We start from the raw sequence: 20,850 nt of genomic DNA, 5'->3' as shown, positions 1-20,850 counted from the left end.
CCTGCCTCTGCCTCCCGAGTGCTGGGATTAAAGGCGTGCGCCACCACGCCCGGCTCATAGTTTATTAATAATGAATGTAACCACCTGGTACAAGTGCTGACGTGGTGGCTGTGCACATGCAGGGGCAAAAGATAGATGAGGGCTCTTTTCAATCAGTATTTCTGTGAACAAAGCTCATGCTAAAGTAAAGTCTAACAAAACATTAAAAAATCTGCATGAGTTTAATTTATAAGAATTATAACACAATCTAAAATTGATTCTAAGAGAACTCAACGACTACATGAAGCCAACAAAATGAAGTCAAAGTTCAGATACATAGGAAGAACCCAAGGCTACTTACTATATGCCAAGCTAAAACCCCAAACCTTATGGAACTGTGATGGTTGGAATGAAAATGGCCCCCACAGACTCTTAATTTGAATGCTTGTCCTCAATTGGTGGAACTCAGAAGGGTAAGTGTGGTCTTGTTGGAAGGGGTGGGCTTTGAAGTTTCAAAAGCTAATGCCATTTCCAATTAGCTCTCTTTCCTCTTGCTTCTGGATCAGAGTTAGCTCTTAGTACTGTGCCAGTGTCATGCCAGCCTGATACCATGCTCTCCACTATGTCGGTCATGGAATTTAAAATCCTGAATTCCCAGTAAATTCTTCTATCACTTGTCTCAGTCACAGTCTTTCTTCACAGCAACACAAGTTATCAGAGTTAGTACAGAGAGTAGGCTGGTATTATTGTGTAAAAGACCAATCTTTCTGTTTTTGGAGCAATGTAGAAGACTTTGGACTAGGAAAGCAGTAGACTGATATAAACAGTGCTTAACAGGCCATTCTAGTAGGAGCCTGGAAGACAATAGTGCTGAGAGCCATATGGACTACAAAGGCCTAGCTCAAGAGGTCTTTGAACGGAACCAATATTAGCAATTAGATCAGAGACTATTCTTGTGATACTTTGGCAAAATATGTGCCTGGTTTTTGCTCTTGTTTTAAGAAACAGACTAAATTGAAGAGTTAAGGGCTAATTTGAATGGTAGAGGAGATTTCAAAATAGTCTACTGTTGACTCTGTCACATGGGTATTAGTAACCACTCTTGGGCAGTTCTACACTGAAAAAAAAGAGCACCAGGAAATATGATGTTGAAGCCTTAGTTTGTGCTCAAAGACATAAGGAGAAATGGAAACAAATGAGTGGTGCCCTTAGAGTTAATCCTGTAATTTGTGAAAAGAAATGGCTTAAGTCAGTGATTGTCACCCTTCCTAATGCTGCGACTCTTTATTGTAGTTTTTTATGTTGTGGTAGGTGACCTACGATAACATTTTCATTGCTTCATAACTATAATTTTACTTTATACTGCTTCATTCTTTTAGCTGTAATTTTGCTACCATTATGAATTGCAATGTAAATGTATGATGTGTAGGCTTTCTGATGTGAGACCCCTATGAAAGGGTCATTCAGACTGCCAGAGGGGTCTTAACCCACGAGTGGAGAATCACAGCACTAGGAATGACCTGCTCTAATTGAGAAATAACCAAGGAAACTTTATGCAAATGTAATTCAAAGAGGGGACCAGATTCCATCCCAAGTAGCGTCACCATGCTGTTCTGGCTTCAGAATCATGAAGGACATATTAGCTCAAGGTTATGGAATTTTCTTTCTCAACTAATGAAAGCCACGGAGTCCAGGTGTCTGGCTGAAGAGCCCCTGCATGAAGGCCCAGAAAGGACATTGCATAAAGTTGTGAAATTGAAGGGTAGATTGTGTTGGAGATACCAGGATATTGGAGGCACTAGAACTGTGAGATGTCTACCAAGGTGTGCTGCAGACAGGGAGTGGAACCAGGCTGAGAGAGAGGTCTATGGCAGTCAGCAAAACTGGAAGCAGCATTCTAAGCCCTTTGACATCCTAGACCTACAGGATGTAGAATTTGTACTGCTGGGTTTTGGTCTTGCTTTTTGGTCCAGGATTCTTATGTCCTCCTTTCCAGCCCTTTGGAAAGGTAGTGTATATTCTGTGCCATTGTATATCTAGTATATAACTTCAGTTTCCAGCCCTTTGGAAAGGTAGTGTATATTCTGTGCCATTGTATATCTAGTATATAACTTTAGTTTTATTTTTGCAGGAGTTACAACTAGGAGACAAGTGAGTCTCAAAAGAGACTTTAAATGTTTTAAAACTGTTGAGATTGAAGGACAAATCTGGGGACTTTTGAAGTCAGACTAAATTCCTTTTGCATTATGGTATGGCCATGCCCTTATGGGGGCTGGGAGTGGAATGTGGTAGTTTGAATGAGAATGGTCCATATAGGCTTATGTATTTGGTAGAATGCTTTGGACTTATTGGAAGAGGTTATGCCATTGGGGGTGGGCTTCAAGGTTTTAAAAGCCCACCTGTGATGGTTTGCAGGGACTCAGCCCAGGGAGTGGCATTATTAGAAGGTGTGGCCCTGTTGGAGTAGGTGTGTCGCTGTGAGCGTGGGCTATAAAAGATCCTCACCCTGGAAATCAGTCGTCTACTAGAAGCCTTCAGATGAAGATGTAGACCTCTTAGCTCTCAGCTTTGCCCGCCCAGATGCTGCCATGTTCCTGCCTTGATGATAATGGACTAAAACCCTAACTAAGAGACCACCCTATTCCCAGCTAGCTTTCTCTGACTGTTGGTTGCTGCTCAGCAAGAAGGCTCTCCTCAACTACTGCTCTAGTATGACGCTTGCTTGCCTGCCAGCCACCATTCTCCCTGCCATAATGGTCTTGATTAACCTTCTGAAGGTGCACCTGAGCCCCCTCTAAGTTGCCCCAGTCATGGTGTCTCTTCCAGCAATAGAAAAGCAATTAATAAATGAATAGCAAACAGCAAAGAACAGGACAAAGCTGAAAACAAAGAGCAGAAAAGACAGTAGTCATGCAGATAAAGCTGATCTGATCAACAGGGTAATTGTCTCTATATAGAGAGATCATAGTCATCAGGAAGAACAAAAAACTGGTCCCCTTCTCTGGGCAAAAAGTGTCTTAGAAAATACATAGCATTCATCTTTGATTCATTTATGTATTTTTGTTCCACTTGGCTTTTGGATATACGGTCTTTCAAACAATGTACTCAATTTCCTGCCTTAAGCTTCCCCAGTGCTGAGGTCAGAGGTGTGTGTGTGTGTATATATATATGTAAGAATATCTGAATTCTACTCATAATTTAAAGATAATTTAGTTGCACAAGTAACAGTCATGATTTCCTCCCTCTTCCTCAATAAAAAGCAAAGACTGCAGCTCTTTATCTTACTTATTTCTTCCTCCCACAACTCTTAGAAATAATTGTTAAAAGCTAAAATAGAACATTTTTGGAGTTTTGGGAGTATACTAACTATATAATTTGTAGCTCTAATATATATATATATAAATTTAATGGGAAAAAAACAAAACCCACCTTGAAACCGAAACCAATTGGCCTCTATAAATCTCAAGTACAAGCTTTTTAAAAAAAGCATGTGATTTTTTTTTCAAAGATTTATTTATTTTATGTATGAGCACACTATTGCTCTCTTCAGGGACACCAGAAGAAGGCATCAGATCCCATTACAGAGGGTTGCGAGCCACCATGTGGTTGCTAGGAACTGAACTCAGGACCTCTAGAAGAGCAGTCAGTGTTCTAACCACTGAGCCATCTCTCCAGGCCAAGCAAGGAATTCTTAAACACAAGAACAAAACAAACAAAAAAAATAAGTAAAAAATAACCTTAGCTATTTAACTTTCAATAACCTAACTTCAAAATTAACAGGTTCAATCATATTTCTGAACAAATCTCTGAATTTTTATTATTCTACAACAGTTTGCCTTTAAATAAAGGCAGCGAGTCTTTTTATATTTAAGACAGGCTCTCATACGTGTAAGCCCAGGTGTGACTGAACTTTAACACTGTCACTATCATATTTCCTTGAGAAAGGGTCTCTTAATCAAACCTGGAATTAGCTTAATGGATAGCAATCCCCCTGTCTTGGCCAAGACAGTAAACAAGGTTACAGCAAGACCAGAATTTTATTCTTTTGTGTGTGAGTTCTGGGGACTTAGGCCCCTAAGCTAGCACAGCTGAGTTGTTACACAACCCATTATAATTTTTTTGTTTTTAAAAAAATGAGCAAACCTCCCTCGTTTTCTTTTTTAACTACCATTCATTCACTCATGCAATTCTCCAAGAGTGGTGCCCTTCTCCCCCGTGCATGTGTGCATGGAGTGCACGTGAAGGTCAAAGGACAAGTTGTAGAAGTTAGTTCTCTCCTTCTACCATAGGAATGGAACTCAGGCTTGGTACCAAATGCTTTTGCTCACTAAGGTATTTTACCAGCACAAGCATAATTTTTAAATTAGTAAATCCTAAGAAAGTATAAGTAATTTCAAATCTCCTGGATTTGTCAAACAGAAAAATACAACATGTAAATGAAAACATAGGACAAATGAAATCAGAGGACAAAGAATACTAGAGAAGAAGTTTCTAAATACTCATTTTCACACTGTGCTGTCACCGGCTACTTACCCAGCTAGGAAAATCAGACCACGTTGGAACTCGTTGACAAAGGTCTCGGAGAATACGTATGATAATCACACACGACTGTAGGCCATTAGCTCTAGCCTTGAGGGCAACACAAAAACCAACTGAATTAATCTTAGAAATATTAAAAATATCCCTTGGTGAAAAAAAAGTTAAAATACCACTGTTCAATGGAAGCTCAGATTAAAAATAAAAATAATTACGTTTAAATTGGTTTCAATGAGCTGCCATTTACAGCAATATTTTATGCCAGAGTTAGTATTTAAAAGCTAGTATTTAGGTCAAAGTAAACAGATTATACAAGAATAATATTTCTTGATCCCCTGTGAACCTTGACCTATGTTCATACAAAACAGTAAACTGAAAAAAAAAATCTGCCTACATTAGAAATAAAAAGGAAAAGTAAGGAGCTAAAGTTTGTCTAGGGACTGAAAGGTTAAGGAAATCTGTTTGGTTTCCTCTCTGTGCCTTTGCATGTCTGCAAAGTCACTAAACCAAGCAGCTGCTTCCTCACCTTTCATTCCCTACACTTATTAACTTAAGAGACAGGAGAGGAAAAGTCTTACAACTCTACACAAAGCTTTAAACACATATTCCATTATTTAAAGCAAAGTTAATCTGCAGCCTTATGGAATATAATATATATACAAAAACATGTGATGTTCCTAAGCAAGTCAACTTTAAATATAGCCACTAAAAATAAAAAACCCGGACTATACAAACTCCCCCCAAACCTGTTTATTGTCAAATTAATAGTAACCGCAAAATGCAGATCGTTACACTCAGCTTTCTATGGTAACTTATTTTCTGAGATTTAATTTAAAATAGTGTTGTTTAGGCAATTGTTTGAAATGTTTAAGCATAGTTAAACATGTTGTACTGAACTACTCTCTCATAAGGCTACAAGAAAAAAGTAAAATGATGTTCCGAACCTGGAACCACTTAGCGTGGCGTAGAGCAGCCAGAGCGTCAAGGCATTTTTGCCTGTCCAAGACGTCCGGTGGGTCTTTCACCATACCCGAGGTTACATCTAAAATGGATTGAATTGGCAAAATGCAGTGAGGAATGGGTGTTTGACCAGGTGAGCAAGACACTTCCTTAAAGCAGCATCAGTGTCACGTGAGCCATTTGAGAACTTTTCAGTTAAATTCATCCGGGGAGTGACTTTTAACAAATTTACATAATATGAAGAACAAAAGGAGAATTAAGATAAAATCTTCAGTGATACAATAATTTTCTGGAAATAGAAGCCTTACTCACCAAAATGAAATCTAAAGGAAAGATTATTGGACACAGCGCACCAGCACAAAGAAGACAAAGACAAAAGGGAACACAAAAATCCACCTTAAATGGGAATGTACAATAAACTACCAAGTTGGTAAAGTATTCTAGATTATTTTGGGGCTAATATAAGAAAGAACTTAAATAAATATGGAATGATCAGTACAACAATTACAAGGGGGAAAAAAAAAGAGAACAAAGGACCAAAATGAGGTTTACTTCTGGGAATTCAGTTCTTGATGTTCAATAGGAGAACTTTAGCACGTTGTAAGGGAATACAAAAATACCTTCTAAAATGAAAAGTTGTCATTAAAAGTATTCCAAGCAGGAAGCAGAGAGAAACAATGAGTAAAGCAGAAAAAGGCTACAGGAACTAGCACAGTTAGATACATTAAGTACAGAAAAGAAGCCATAGGCACACCACTTTGATGGTAAATATGTAGGGTCTTTTAAGTTGGTTAAAATGTGTTACAGAAAGCTTGAGAAAATAGGAAATCATGACAAGAAATTAAGTTTACATTAATAAGTCATTCACAAAAGTGAACATCCAAAGTCCAACTACACGTATATATAAAATATAAGTTCAATGGTCAAACTATCATATAACTAAAGAGCAAATACTTCAATAATTTAATTCACAGTTGCCATCAACTTTACAGTGTATTTTGCTCCTGGCTTTTGGTACCTGTAGCTCAGGCTGCTTTGAACTCAAAGGTTGCTGTTCTCCCTCAGCATCTGAAAGCTGGGATTGAGAGTGTGAGGATCATGCCTGGCTTATAGTGTATTTTGTTTGTTTTTTTGGTTTTTCCGAGACAGGGTTTCTCTGTATAGCTGTGGCTGTCCTGGAACTCACTCTGTAGACCAGGCTGGCCTCGAACTCAGAAATCCACCTGCCTCTGCCTTCCGAATGCTGGGATTAGAGGCGTGTGCCACCACGCCCGGCCATAGTGTACTTTTTAAATTCAAGAAAATTATAAAAAGCAATCTGTTGAGTATAAGCAGTAGCTAGAGAGATGACACATTTAGGATACAGTAATTTATGATTTCAAATGACTCTGAGGGACAAAGAAATAATGGGAGCACTTAATGTCTGGGTAAAGCACTGGAAAGTTTGTCTTTTAAACATTTAGAAACTGATTTTTACTAAAATTCATTTTTATTGATTCATCTTTGTGGGTGTCTAGAGTGCAGAAGGTTTAAGATCCCCTGGGGTAGGAGTATAGTTGGTTGTGGGCTGCCTGACCATGGGTGCTGGGAATTGAACTGAGGTCCTCTGCAAGAGTAGCAAGCACTCTTAAGAAGCCATCTCTCCAGCTCAAGAATGTAGAGATCTTAAAAGGTAAGTTGTCATTCTGAGAAGATGAGATATGAAAAGACATCTAAAAATGAAATAAGGAAAAGGGACAAAGAAAGGATAGCTAACTAACCTGAAAAAGAAAAAAGTTCACCCCACCACTTCCACTTTCTAAAACATGCATGTATGGGAAAGAATCTCTGACTACTGCTCTTATTTACAGTATTGCTAAAGCCAAAATTACTCTGTATACTGTATCTCAAAATTTTATAAATTCTGCCAACGCAGGAAATTTTTATACAAAAGCATAACTTTTTAAATTGTAATCTATAATGCAAATTCAATGATGACAGAACACCTATTCCAAGTTAAAAACAAATAAGAGCTAAAAGTAGGAAATTTTTGTTAAATTTAGAGTGTGGATTTTTGTACCCATTTCAATGTTCTAAGTAGATTAACCCCTTAGATATATTGTGCTAAAACAATACTTGTTCCCTAACAGTCAAAACAAAAATCTGTTAATTTATAAAAACAAAATACAAATTCTTTTCCTACATGTATTTTATGAATTATAAGGGGTTAATCACCAATTAGAAGACATGCTGTGTCCACACTATTTTATGATTAAAAGTTAATGGGAATATATTAATTTCAATTAACATGGTTATGTAAAATACAATTCACTCAACTATTTAAAAACTAGTGTGAACACTGCTCAATTCTCGAAGAGACAAAAGACAAACGAAATAGTCACACAAAAGACAAAAAATGCCAGACTCTGCATCCAAAATCCCCCTTAATCAAATGGCAGATGTGACACTGAGCTTTTGAAAACCTTGGTCAAAAATCCTTCCGATGTCTTGGCAGCAACCCCTGACAGGAATCAATCCCTTCTGCTAGAAGGCTTTGGACCGGGCCTGATAAGCTACAGGTAGAAAAAAACACACATAATACTTGATTTGCTGCAGAAAAGACTCTGTAGCAATGGTTAGAGCATTCTGAACATTTCAAGCTAAATTCAATTAAATGTTTACTGCATGTTAACTGTCAAACACAGTACCAGGAAAGAGATCTGTTATGTGTTTAACAGTTATTTCAACAATTTAGTCATGTCTTTAATTAAATAATTTTCGTATCAAACAGGACCACTACGCATTAAAGAGGCTATCACACTATGTGGAAATGTAATAGTTAAGTCTCATGATTTACAACAGTTCTTCCGGCAAAGCCTTCCTTACACCCTGTACTAACTCCCCAAAGCAAGCTAGAGGCTTTCAATGATTTTAAGACACAGAGCATCGGGAGCTGCAGTGAGAGAGGATACATACCGATATTCTGCAGCTAGAAAAAAGCAATCTTCATGATAAAGCTAAAAACATGGGTTTACTGCAGTCATCTGCAGCAAGGAACACTTATCAACATTCCTATACTTTTGTAGATCCAACTTTCCAGCTCAGTGTCTTGAAGCAAAATCTTTCGATTTTAAGCTGACCATTTCCCTCATGATCATATTTATAAAATTCAGAATGGTAATTGTATCTCAGTCTGGGTCAGACAAAAATGTAATTTTGTTTCCTTTAGAAAGGGCATGTTAAAGGATTTACTACAAATATGACACTATGAACTTATAAAATGGCTTGGAAATGAACTGAGGTTAAATACACAGAAACACTCTGAAATAAAGCTAAATGATGACAAGAGCATAATTGTACATGAATTACAGCAACATTAATTTATAACATATCATACTAGATTTAAAGCCTGAAGTAAAGGATCATCTATGCTCCATACAACTCGGCCAGACTGTCTCAGGAACTGCTTCCTCAAGCAGTATGACAGCCAGACCTCGAGATGGATTCATGTTCATACAAACGAGCCTTTACATAAAACTTGTATTTTTTAGGATGCAAAGGTTAAGATACAACATAAAAAATGCTAATATGGTACACATATGTAATATACAAAATCAGACAAGTCTCCCAATGAAACTGACTAAAATATTCTTTTCTTGGGCCATAGAAAGCCCATTTTCTTAGAAATAATTGCTTTGTCTTAATAAAACAAATTATAATAGTAATTGATAATCTTTAAGAGTGTAAAATTTAATTCCATGTTCAACAACTTAAGATGGATAAAAACAACATGAAAGGAAACAAAGTAAATTTTATCTGACCCATAAAAGCAGAGAACCAACAGTACTGCAGACACTAGTCATGCTTTTGGCTTGGAAGCTTTGGAAGCTTTGGAAATGTTACAGAGTAGTCCCTAAAGCAACAGTGCTGGCACCAGTAGTGTTTCATATTCTACAAATGCAAATTCCATTAAAAAAACAAACAAACAAACCAAAACCAGAAAGAAAAACTGTACTGTACTGTAACTCACTTATCCACATTACTCATGAAGAGCTCTAGCACGGTATGCAGGCCAAAGGCCCCAATCTCTGTGCATCAGCATGGTCTGCATGTAATGAAATTACACAAAACCAAAAGGCAACCTCAGAGAACTAGAAATATTTACTTCAGGACAGGCCAGATCCATGACTACATACATAACAATTTTAAGTAATATTGTTCGCCAATTTGTGAAATCGTTTTCATCAAGACAAAGCAAGACCAACATTGTCTTAGTAAAAGTTAAATTGTGGCCCCTAGTTATTAACAAGCATTTCAAACTTTTTCACGTGTCAACTCTTTGAAAAATAATTTTTGAAGTTTTTTTTTCCAGAAATCTGAGGTCCACAAGAAAAGAAAGAAAAAAAAAATATATCAAGAAAACCAATCACATGATATAAATGTTTTCTATAATAGTACATCACTAAGAAGAGCATTCACTTTGTTAGAAATCATCTAAAGCAAAACTAATTGCTGAGTGAGTTCAATCTCTAAAATTCATATGTAATGCCAGCATGTTGCCTTCTAGGGCTGAATGCCATCATAAAGGGTAGGAAAACGGAAACAAACGTTAACAGAAAAGTAGAATGTTTAATTGGCTTTCCAACCTCCTTCCCTCATGTTCTCTTCTCGAATAATTGGAGATGTCAGGGTGATAGTGACTTGCATTTTGGGCTCCACACACGAGTTCAAAATTATCGCTGCCTCAGACACGGCACATTTTATGTCATACTTCTCAGGACTTATAACCTATGTAATGAAGATGAAGATTATAAGAAATTAGTTCACCATTGCATACACTAGCAAGATTGTGCTGATAGGACCCTGATATAGCTGTCTCTAGTAAGACTATGCCGGGGCCTAGCAAACACNNAAGTGGANGCTCACAGTCAGCTATNGGATGGATCACAGNGCCCCCAATGGAGGAGCTAGAGAAAGTACCCAAGGAGCTAAAGGGATCTGCAACCCTATAGGTGGAACAACATTATGAACTAACCAGTACCCCGGAGCTCGTGTCTCTAGCTGCATATGTATCAAAAGATGGCCTAGTCGGCCATCACTGGAAAGAGAGGCCCATTGGACANGCAAACTTTATATGCCCCAGTACAGGGGAACGCCAGGGCCAAAAAGTGGGAATGGGTGGGTAGGGGATTCGGGGGGGAGGGTATGGGGGACTTTTGGGATAGCATTGGAAATGTAATTGAGGAAAATACGTAATAAAAAAAATATTTATAAAAAAATTAGTTACATCTTCAGCATTAAAAGACAAATGCAAAAAAAAAAAAAAAGACATGCAGTTTTATTGCGGCTTTATTATACTAATCGCTCTACAAATGCTGGACTCTCTACCCTCTAAAAACACATGCCAGATTACCCTTACCATTTATGTTTTGTCTTTCCTTAATTTCAGAATGCTTTGTAGAACTATTATTTCCCACTCTCTTAAAACTTTTCTGTTGTCCTTTTTTTCGGTTTATGAGTGTTTTGTCTGCGCGTGTGCTTGTGCATCATGTGTGTGCCTGTTGCCCACCTGGGAAGAAGAGAGCTTGGCCCCACTGGAACTGCAGTTATGGATGGCTATCAGTCATCTTTTATTGTAAACTGATCATTCCATTATTGTTAATAGGAAATATTTGTACATGTGCATGCACGTCTCCTTTAAAAAAATAGCTGTTGCCATTATTTATCTTACATACTTAAAAACTTTCAAGGGAAGTAAAATAAGTATGAGCACCTCAAAGAGCCTAGCTCACTGTCCCCACAGTTCCTTCTCTGCGCCTCTAGCATGTATTGCTTATCCAGAAGCAGTCAATGACAGGATCTACAATTTGATAGATATCGATCCAGCTCCAGGTTACATGAACAAATGAAGCCTCTACACAGACATTATAGGGGATGGAGATATAGCTCAGTTGATTAAACCACTGGTGTGTGAAAGGCTCTTGGTTTGAACCAGAATATCTGTCTATCCCCACCACTGAAAACAAGATAGAAGCATGAAATTTAAACAGCAATACTTTTAGCCTCAATTGTACCTGACTTTATTTGTGATATTGTACTTAATACATACAGGATTGCTGGAGACTTAAAAAAAAAAAAAAAAAGACATTTCAATTTATTATGCGTGCATATGCACGCTTACACATGCCATAGTACAAGAGTGGAGCCAGAGGACAACTTGCAATAGTTCTTTCTTTCTACCAAGTAAGGTCCTGAGGAGTGTGAACTGTGAACTCAGGCCATCAGACTAGGCAGCAAGCCTCACCCCCCCAGATTAGCTTTTTAAGTAGAGTACTACTACTTAAATGTTAATGAGAGTGATTAATTTATTTTACCTGTTTATGCACATATACAGTAAGAGCAAGTGATTTGAAAACTAGTTTGTTTTTGATTGAATATTAACTGCTTAATACTTTTAATTATTCTTGATCTCTAGAAAGTTATTTTATTACATGTGTTGTACCAAGTATGTGCCTGGTGCTTGTGAGGTGGTGGTGGTGGGGTTTGAAGCCCTACAACTGAAGTTCTGGATGGTTGTAAGCAGATATGTTGGTCCTGGGACTCAAACTCAGGCTCCTCTGCAAGAACAATAAATGTTTAGAACTGCTGAGCCATCTCAACAGCCCCTCCCTAAAACACTTTATTCTATGTTTCTATGTGTGTGACTTGAGTGTATATGGTGATTTGAGTATATATATATATACCATTACATGTATAAGGGGAAGATAACTTTTAGAAATCAGCTCTCTCCTCAACATAGCTTCTGGGAATCAAACTCAAGTCATCAGACTTTGAAGGCAAGCACCATTATTAATAAAGCCACCTGGAGGGCTACTTAAAAAAATCAAGTATCCCTTTCTTTGCAGTATAAATGCATGCCCAATTAGTATCAAGCTGTTCCTTAAAATTTTCTGATTTTTTCCCTAAAGCTTATCCGTCACTGTCCTTGTCCTTAAGTTCTACTCATATCAACAAAGAAAAAGAAGTGAGAATAATCTATTTGGAAAGATTCATTTTCAGTTCTGGGAACAATGTTAATATGAAAAAAGAAGTATCAATGCATTCAATATGGCTTAAGCAACAGGACACCTCACTGTACCTTCTGTTTTGTGTTGCTATACTGTGGTCAAGTACAATTCTCAATTATTACTGTAGAATCCAGTAAAACATCAATCCCTAAATTTAGAATGCCTAATTAAACTGTAATGTTTTACAAGACTGATACTGTAGGTGACTCAAGAAAAATTACTTTAAATCTTGGTCATTCTGATATATGTATCACACATACATGTAGTAGATATATTTATATTTGGCAGATTTTGTTTTGCTTTTTGAGACAAGTTCTCATGTGGCCCAGGCCAGAGTCAAAACTCTATAGGTAGTCAAATACCACTCTGAACTACGATCTTCCTGCCTCTATACTTCCCATGTGTTGTATCACAGGCATACACCACCATATTAGCTTCTGAAATCTCATCTTTAGAAAAAGCTTTGTTCTGACAGAAACAAAAGAACGTTCTATTGCTTGTACATTGTCACAATTTATTAGAGACAAGAAGCTTAAAACATAGTTATTGTGTAACTGTGTATGCAGGAAGTGCGTGTGAGCGTGTGCTCATATCTGAGGACAAGTTTGTGGCAAGTTAGTTCTCCCTTCCACCTTTATGTGGGTTCTGAGATTGAACTCCCATGTCTCGAGGCTTTAATGTACTTTTAACTGCTCAACTATCTTGTTGCTAAGAGGAAGTATTTCCTAGCATTATAAACATTTATGGTCTCACTAATTTTAGTTACTTGTCTAATGTCAATTACAATCAGAAAATATTAAATGGAAAGACACACAAGCAATTCATACATCTTCAACTGAGTGCTGTTTGCAATAGCATGACCAAAACCTAGAGCTGCCCTGCCCTCTCTGGCCTGCTTTGTGAATCCTCCTTCTCAATCCACTACCTGTCCATGACTTACTTATTAGATGAGTTGTTACTGTCATAGCGCCACTACGTGGAAAAGTGGCTCTTAAGTCATTACACTAAAGCAGCAGGAGGAGGAGTGATGCTGGCATTCAACTACGACAAACAGAAGCTTTACTGAAAACGTGAAAGTTCTGGAGCTGAGGAGAGATGGGCTGGGGAATACTGCTGGGTGGTATAGCACCTATTCAGGATGTACAAGGTCATAGGCTTATAGACAGTATCCCCCTGGGTTTGGGGGTAACAACATGCTAAGGTGGCAGCTACTTAGACATATGGTGGAGAATTTGTTGCTATCTACTATGCTGAACTATAAATATTTGCCTAATTAGCACTTTATCCCAGGTATGCAAGAGTAGGGAAAAAATTATATATATACTCTCTGAGGTTTCAAGAATCCTGGGGGCTTCAGGAAATCTCCAGAAATCTTTCCAAGGGTACAGAGGAACTACTGTATTAATAAAACCAGACAATTCAAGTAATACATACTCTTAATTACATTAAAACACACATTCAACTAAGAGATTTGTGAATTAAAAGAAAAAAAATTAAACCTGATATACATGAGCTACCTTACTTGCTTTCTTTCTTCTTTTATTTATTTAGAAAAATCATGTCAGTTGAGATGGCTCAGCACTTGTTAACAAGCTTGATTAATCTGAGTTTGATATCTGGAATCCACGAGGGAGGAGGGAACAAACTGACTCACAGACCTTGTCCTTGGACTGCTACACACACTATAAGTGTGTATACACATTAAGTAAAGTATGAAAAAAGTCTTTTTCTGCTATGTCTTCTCATAAGTCCAATTTTGGAAAACTAGGATATATGCTAAAATTTTCAAGATGGCTTCCTGTCAAATTACAGCACTGCAGATCCTCAAAAGATGAAGCAATAAACAGTTTCTTCAGTTCACATAATTAAAGGGTGTGTGTGTATACAAAAACAAAACCAAAACAAACAAGAAAACACCCCAAGCCAACCTTTTCATTATAGAAAGCCAAGCCCAAAATTAAAAGGTAGGCTGAAGTTTAAACTTAAGCATAGTTAGTCCTGCCAAAAACTTCTGATCTGGACAAAGAGTAAATTGAACATTTCCATCATACTTACAGCAAGCTGTTTGGGTAGGTTTTCTGCAATACGGCTTAATAATGACTTTGAAGGTTTTTCTGAGCACAGCAAAACAAGGTTGACATTCCTGTCTCCTCGGAGAAGTAATCCTTTTGCCAGCACGCCTACTCGCAACACCCCTTTCAGAGCTCTGCAGCAAAATCCACTTATATTAAAATAAGATATTCTTCAACCAGAACTGTAATTTCCTCCAAACGTAATAGTAAACTAAATGACTTCTGCACAATTAAAAATTTCTTCGCCGGGCATGGTGGCGCACGCCTTTAATCCCAGCACTCGGGAGGCAGAGGCAGGCGGATTTCTGAGTTCGAGGCCACCCTGGTCTACAAAGTGAGTNCCCCCCCCCCACCGCCGCCAAAAAAAAATTGAAAGTTTGATGGAGCTTTAAAGTAGGGCTTTTGTTGTTGTTTGCTTTGTTTTGTTTTTAAATGCCAGAGCTATACAGAGAAACTCTGTCTCGCTAAACTTATCCTAAAAAAAAAAAGGGACAAATATCCCCCCCCCCCCAAAAAAAAAAAAATTTCTTCAATTACATTGACAGACTATATGCCATTCAAATAAACAATATAGATTAAAATAAAGGGTGGATAGAAGGCTCAGTATCCCCCATAGCAATCTATATTCTGCAAACACTTGCAATTCCAGCTCCATATAACTGATGTCCTCTTCTGGTCTCTATAGACACACATGTGCACATAGTCACATAAGATACAAATAAAAATAAATCTCTCAAGGTCTGAGCTTGTACAGGGACAAATATTGTCTATCTCACAGAATCTCACTATAGCATAGTCTGATTTCACACTTGTTACCTTCTTGCTTCTGCTTCCTGTGTTTTATGTGTGGGCCCAAACACCTAGCTCCTTGTGCTTTATTTTACATGTCAAAATTGTAAGAGGAATATTAACACAAAAAATATTCCCAAAGGGGAAAGAGAAAACTTAGAAAATCATAGTGAAACATCACATGAAATAGCCCATGTTTTGTAACATGAAATATGCTAGAGCTTGGCTAATTTATGTTTTATGGTCCATGTTTCTAAAAGTCACTGAAATATAGACAAATGAGCAACAGATGGAACATAAGTAAAAGCAGGAAAGAACAGCTGGATAAAACTGAAAAGTTATATAAGGGCTACTTTGAGACATTGAATTATGTTTTTTTTTTTTTCCCCAGAGCTGAGGCCCGAACCCAGGGCCTTGCGCTTGCTAGGCAAGAAGCACTCTACCACTGAGCTAAATCCCCAACCCCTGAATATGTTTGTTATAATATTTAGTATATTTTAAAAACCAACAATAAAGCCGGGCGTGGTGGCACACGCCTTTAATCCCAGCACTCGGGAGGCAGAGGCAGGCGGATTTCTGAGTTCAAGGCCAGCCTGGTCTACAAAGTGAGTGCCAGGACAGCCAGGGCTACACAGAGAAACCCTGTCTCGAAAAACCAAAAAAAAAAAACAACCCAAAAACAAAAAAAACCCAACAATAAAAACTGGTGGTAGTAGAAATGTATACTACCCATTTTAGCAAAAATACAAGTATAGTTAACATGTGTGGACTAACACCAATTTCCCCTCAACTTTTATTTACATGCCTATGGCTGCCAGGTGAGTTCAGATACCCAGAGGCCAGAAGAGGCCATCAGATCTCCTGGAGCTGCAGATACTAATGGTTGTGAGCTGTTTGATGTGAGTGCTAGGAACCGAATGAACCAGGTACTCTGGAACTAGAGCACTAAGCATCCTTAAGGGCTGAGCCATCTTACCAGTCCCTAATCTTTACCATAAAATGTCCATGTAAAGGAAATGAGTATTTTGTAAACACACCTGTCTTTACCTCCCTCTTTCTTATCATCTCCCTCTTTGTTCTTGCTCTTCTCATGTTCCGACAAACTGTCTGAGACAAGCTTTAAAGCACGTTCAGTGATAGAGACGATCTTCTGAACGGCTTGTAACTCTTCTTCAGTTGGATAAATAGTTGCATGTTTTGTCATTACATAACGATCATCAGATGAGTCAGGACGCCGTAAGGGCTAGAGAGAGGGGAAAAGTGATTTTTTTTTTGAATAAAAGAAAATTACGAATTTTCAATTATACAGTTGCTAGCTTTAAAGTAAGAAAGGCAATTAAGCAAACTGTCCACTTAAATTTTTTTCAATAAAATGAAAGCTCAAGCATCTGCCCCTAAAGCAAAATTGTTATACACACACACACACACACACAAAATCATGTGAGCATATATGTGTACTTATGTATAAATCCTAAAACTATAAAAATGCTTTTAAAAGTTTGTAGTGCTATACTCAAAAATAGAATATCAAATGTTAGTGCTCTACTACTGATGGGTTTTCTCTCCTAACTGCTTTCTAGTGATCTGAAACTCACCTTACTTTCACTAACAGTAATAAATTTACATACAATTGCTCAAGACACTATAATGGTAAGAGTTACCTCTAAAATTAAAAGCTCTTTCTACCCAAAGGAAAAATAAAGATAAGGAAAGTTTCTTACGTATAAAATATTTATAAAACGAAGGTCTTTATGCAGATTTTTGCAAGTTTTGTAAATAAAGAAGAGCAAAGGAAACTTGACTAAGTCCTTATGTATAAAGACATCAACCTAAGAATCTTTAAGAGGACTAAAAATATAATCAACATGAAAACTGATGACATTATTAAATCTAAAAATTCAGCTCATAAAACATCATCTAATGTTGAAGGAGGCTTAAATTTTCATCCCTTAGATAAGCAGAGCAGACACTCACTGCAGGACCCTGCGGCTGGGGAGGCATGCCTGGTCGGACTCCCAAAAGACCTAGTGGGCCCGGAGGACCATGAGGATAGCCGCCATCAGGCATTCGTCTGCGGTCATCCCAATGATGCTGTTCTTCCTCCATTCTTCTCCAGTACATGTCTTCTTCATAACGTCTGATGCATAAAAACAAGCAACCCCCCAGAGCTTAAGAACTTTCATCAACAACTATATAAAAACCTATTCTAAATCACGTTAGTACTTTTACCTTATTTCCATTATTTAATTTTCATTGAGAAGTAAATGAAATAAAAACTAGAGACAAAGGGCTGAAGAGATGTCTTAGCGGTTAAGAGCACTGACTGTTCTTCCAGAGGCCCTGAGTTCAATTCCCAGCACCCACATGGTGTCTCACAACCATCTGTAATGGGATCTGATGCCTTCTTCTGGTGTGTCTGAAGACAGCTACAGAGTATTTATATACATAAAAAAAAAAAAAAAATCTAAAAAAAAAAAGAATAAAAAAACTAGAGACAATAATGAGAAAAGGAGAATAAAATTTCACACAAGAACAAAGTGTAACAACAGACACCTCAGTTTATTCTAATTATTTAAGGTAAGGACTGTAAATCCAAGTGCCCACAACTGAGGATGCCTAACATATAATGTATATGCAAGAAGCACTTCATACACAGTAAGTTCAGGCATTTATTTCATGTCCTCAAAGAAATGAAGTTTACCTTCCACTACAAACATGGAATTACAGATATGAACCATCAGGTCCAGTTTTACACAGGTTCTGGGGATTCAATTTGTATAATAAGTACTTTATCCAAAGCCCCATCTTCTTAGCCTGAGTTCTATTTTCTTTTTAAAACAGTAAAATTCTCCATTTATGATATAGGCACTACAAAATATTTCTCTGCTACAAAGACTTGGTGGTAAAAGGAATTGTGGTAGCAACCAACAATTTCAATGTCAGGGATACACAAGGGCAATGGCAAATTATAACAAAAGGAGAAAGCTCAGGTCCTAATTAAGTGTTGCCAAAAGGAATAAAGGCTGTATTGCTAAAGAAATCTAACTGTGGAACCTCATGGCTGTTGGCTCAGAAAAAATTACTCTGTATATTAAATAAAAGGAGAGTGCTTGCTTTGGCAGCACACATACATTTCCAAGTATTGAGTAGGTACTTAAGATATGAATAAAAGAAACTTAACTATATGATCTAGTCATAGAATTTCTATTACAAAAGCACAAATTGAAAAAGAATATAATTTATTTTTACTATACATAAAAAATGATGTTATCTATCACGAAACATGAAGGTAGAACATAATAAAAGTATGAATAAGTAGTTTTATAATAAAATATTTTAGAATATTTTAAGTTCTTAGCCAGCTTGGGTTATCCATTGAGAGTCTATCTCAAAAGCCATGAAGAGATTTTTTTTTTTTTAAAAAAACATACAGGTTCTGTAAACATACACATACATCAATACACATAATTAAAAATCTTAAAAAAATAAAAATCCAAAACCTGTGGGTGTGTACACCTGAAATAACAGTGTTGGGAGGGGTGTTTGTGAAGATGGAATAACAGGGACTTGCTGGCCACCAAGTTTAGTTCTTGGTTCCGTGAGAAATCTGCCTCAAGGAAATAAGTCAAAGAGTGATGGCCTCTTGACTTTGTGTGCATAAACATACATATTGTATATATACACCTATCTGTACAACACACACTTTCTCACTCTTTCTCCCCAGCTAAATTCAAAGAAGCCAGATACAAAAGACTGTATGTACAATTCAATCATTTAAAACCAATTTCATTTAAGAAAAAAAAAAAAAACTATAGAATTTATAAAGATGGCAAGTAGATTTATAAAGATGGCTCCCTGCTACTGAGATCGGACAGGAAACATGGAAGACATTGGGAATTATTGTTAATGGGATTGTCATTATTATTATTATTTTTAAAGGAGTGATGAAATATTCAAAAACTGATGGTGGCAACTGCTTTAGAACTTGGTGTATATAGCAATATCTTGTAATTCAATTATTCAGTTTAAATGAGTTTTTTGCTGGTTCTAGTCATCAAACCATGACCTTTCTTCAAATATTACATGTGTTTGTCTGTGTTAGGAGTATGCACACGTTTAAGTTCAGGATTCACAACAGGGCACTGGATTTCCTGGAGTTGTCAATCACTTGATGTGTTGGAAACCAAACTCAGGTGATGATAATAGTGGCAAGTGCTCTTAAACCCTGAGCCACCTGTAGAATCCCCAATTTCTTCACATACTTATATATAATTCCTTTTACCACTTTTTTCATGGAGATGGAGTCTTGTTATGGCCCTGAATTCACATTCCTTTGTTGGGATCAAAAAGTGAGCCACCACCAGAAAATCCTTAGTAGTAGGGTAACAAATCAAATATTATGTATACTTAGCATTCTAATGTCTATCTTTCTTGACTTAGGATCTTAGGGAACACTGAAAGCACATAAAGTAAATAAATCTGAATATGGAAGCCATATTCACAGAATATGGTTTTTCTTTCTAAAGGCAGAAGAACCACTTACGGCAGAGCTACAAGTTAACAGCATACCTTATTTCCATCCTCCAGCGTTCCTCCTCTTCTCGTCTCCGCCAATATTCCTCCTTCTGCATTTGCTTTCTCATTTTCTCTTCTTGAATTTTTCTGGCACGAATACTGGGCTTCACTTCTACTTGCAAATCTGGATTTACTTTTTTCTGTTAACACCAACAATACATTTTTAAAACGGAGCAGGTACCTTCAACCAACAATTCATTAAAAGCCAGTTATTTTTGTGTTTATTGTCTGTGCATGTGTAGCATGCATGGGGATCAGAGTATGACTTGGATAAATAAGTTCTCTCCTTTCTCCACGTGGATCCCAGGGATTACTTTCAGGTTATCAGACAGGTTCCAAGTACCTTCATCTGCCCCAAACCATTTTTAATTACACAGTTTTACAGTCTTTCACCAAAGGCTTATAATAACACATTTTGTGCTGTAGAGATGCATTGGGTTTCTTGTTTTCATTTGTGAGACAGGGTACCATGTAACCCATGCTGGCTTCAAAACAGATTTATATTTACCTAGATGATGACCTTAAACTGTTCTGTCTGCCTCTACCCAAAGTGAAATGAGGAGATTACAGACACTGTCCATCACACCCAGTATGTGCAGTGCAGGGATGCATCCCAGGGCCTGAGCATGCCAGCTTGCTTAGCAAGCTACAGACGGAACTTTATGTATGTATATGTATATATGTATACACACATATTCATTCCTGTGTGTGTGTGTGTGTCAAGTTGTCCTTGAATTTGTAAAAATTTCCTACTGAATAGTACAACCTGTATAATTAGGTTAAATCAGAGAAAATATTTGTTATAGGCTTAATTATTCATGCTCAAGAACATATAAAAACTATGTAACTTAGTGCTGACTTAACAGGAAAGCATAAAATCCTTGGAGGACTTT

General features: G+C 37.2%; 1 protein-coding gene across 3 annotated transcripts in view; it reads right to left on the bottom strand.

Moving 5' to 3' along the window:
* Positions 1-20,850, bottom strand: part of Zfr (zinc finger RNA binding protein) — a 65,339-nt gene that overhangs the window by 7,422 nt on the left and 37,067 nt on the right. For all 3 annotated transcript variants that reach the window (XM_021182871.2, XM_029469398.1, XM_021182872.2), the window contains 7 exons: positions 19,952-20,097; positions 17,357-17,519; positions 16,420-16,625; positions 14,577-14,727; positions 10,101-10,242; positions 5,460-5,557; positions 4,513-4,608 (listed from right to left, as the gene is read on the bottom strand). In XM_021182871.2, the coding sequence (XP_021038530.1) occupies positions 4,513-4,608; positions 5,460-5,557; positions 10,101-10,242; positions 14,577-14,727; positions 16,420-16,625; positions 17,357-17,519; positions 19,952-20,097 (1,002 nt within the window). The remainder of the gene's footprint in view (positions 1-4,512; positions 4,609-5,459; positions 5,558-10,100; positions 10,243-14,576; positions 14,728-16,419; positions 16,626-17,356; positions 17,520-19,951; positions 20,098-20,850) is intronic.

Source organism: Mus caroli, chromosome 15 (genome assembly GCF_900094665.2).
Source record: "Mus caroli chromosome 15, CAROLI_EIJ_v1.1, whole genome shotgun sequence".
Lineage (NCBI taxonomy): Eukaryota > Metazoa > Chordata > Mammalia > Rodentia > Muridae > Mus > Mus caroli.
This window is presented reverse-complemented; position numbering and strand designations above follow the sequence as displayed.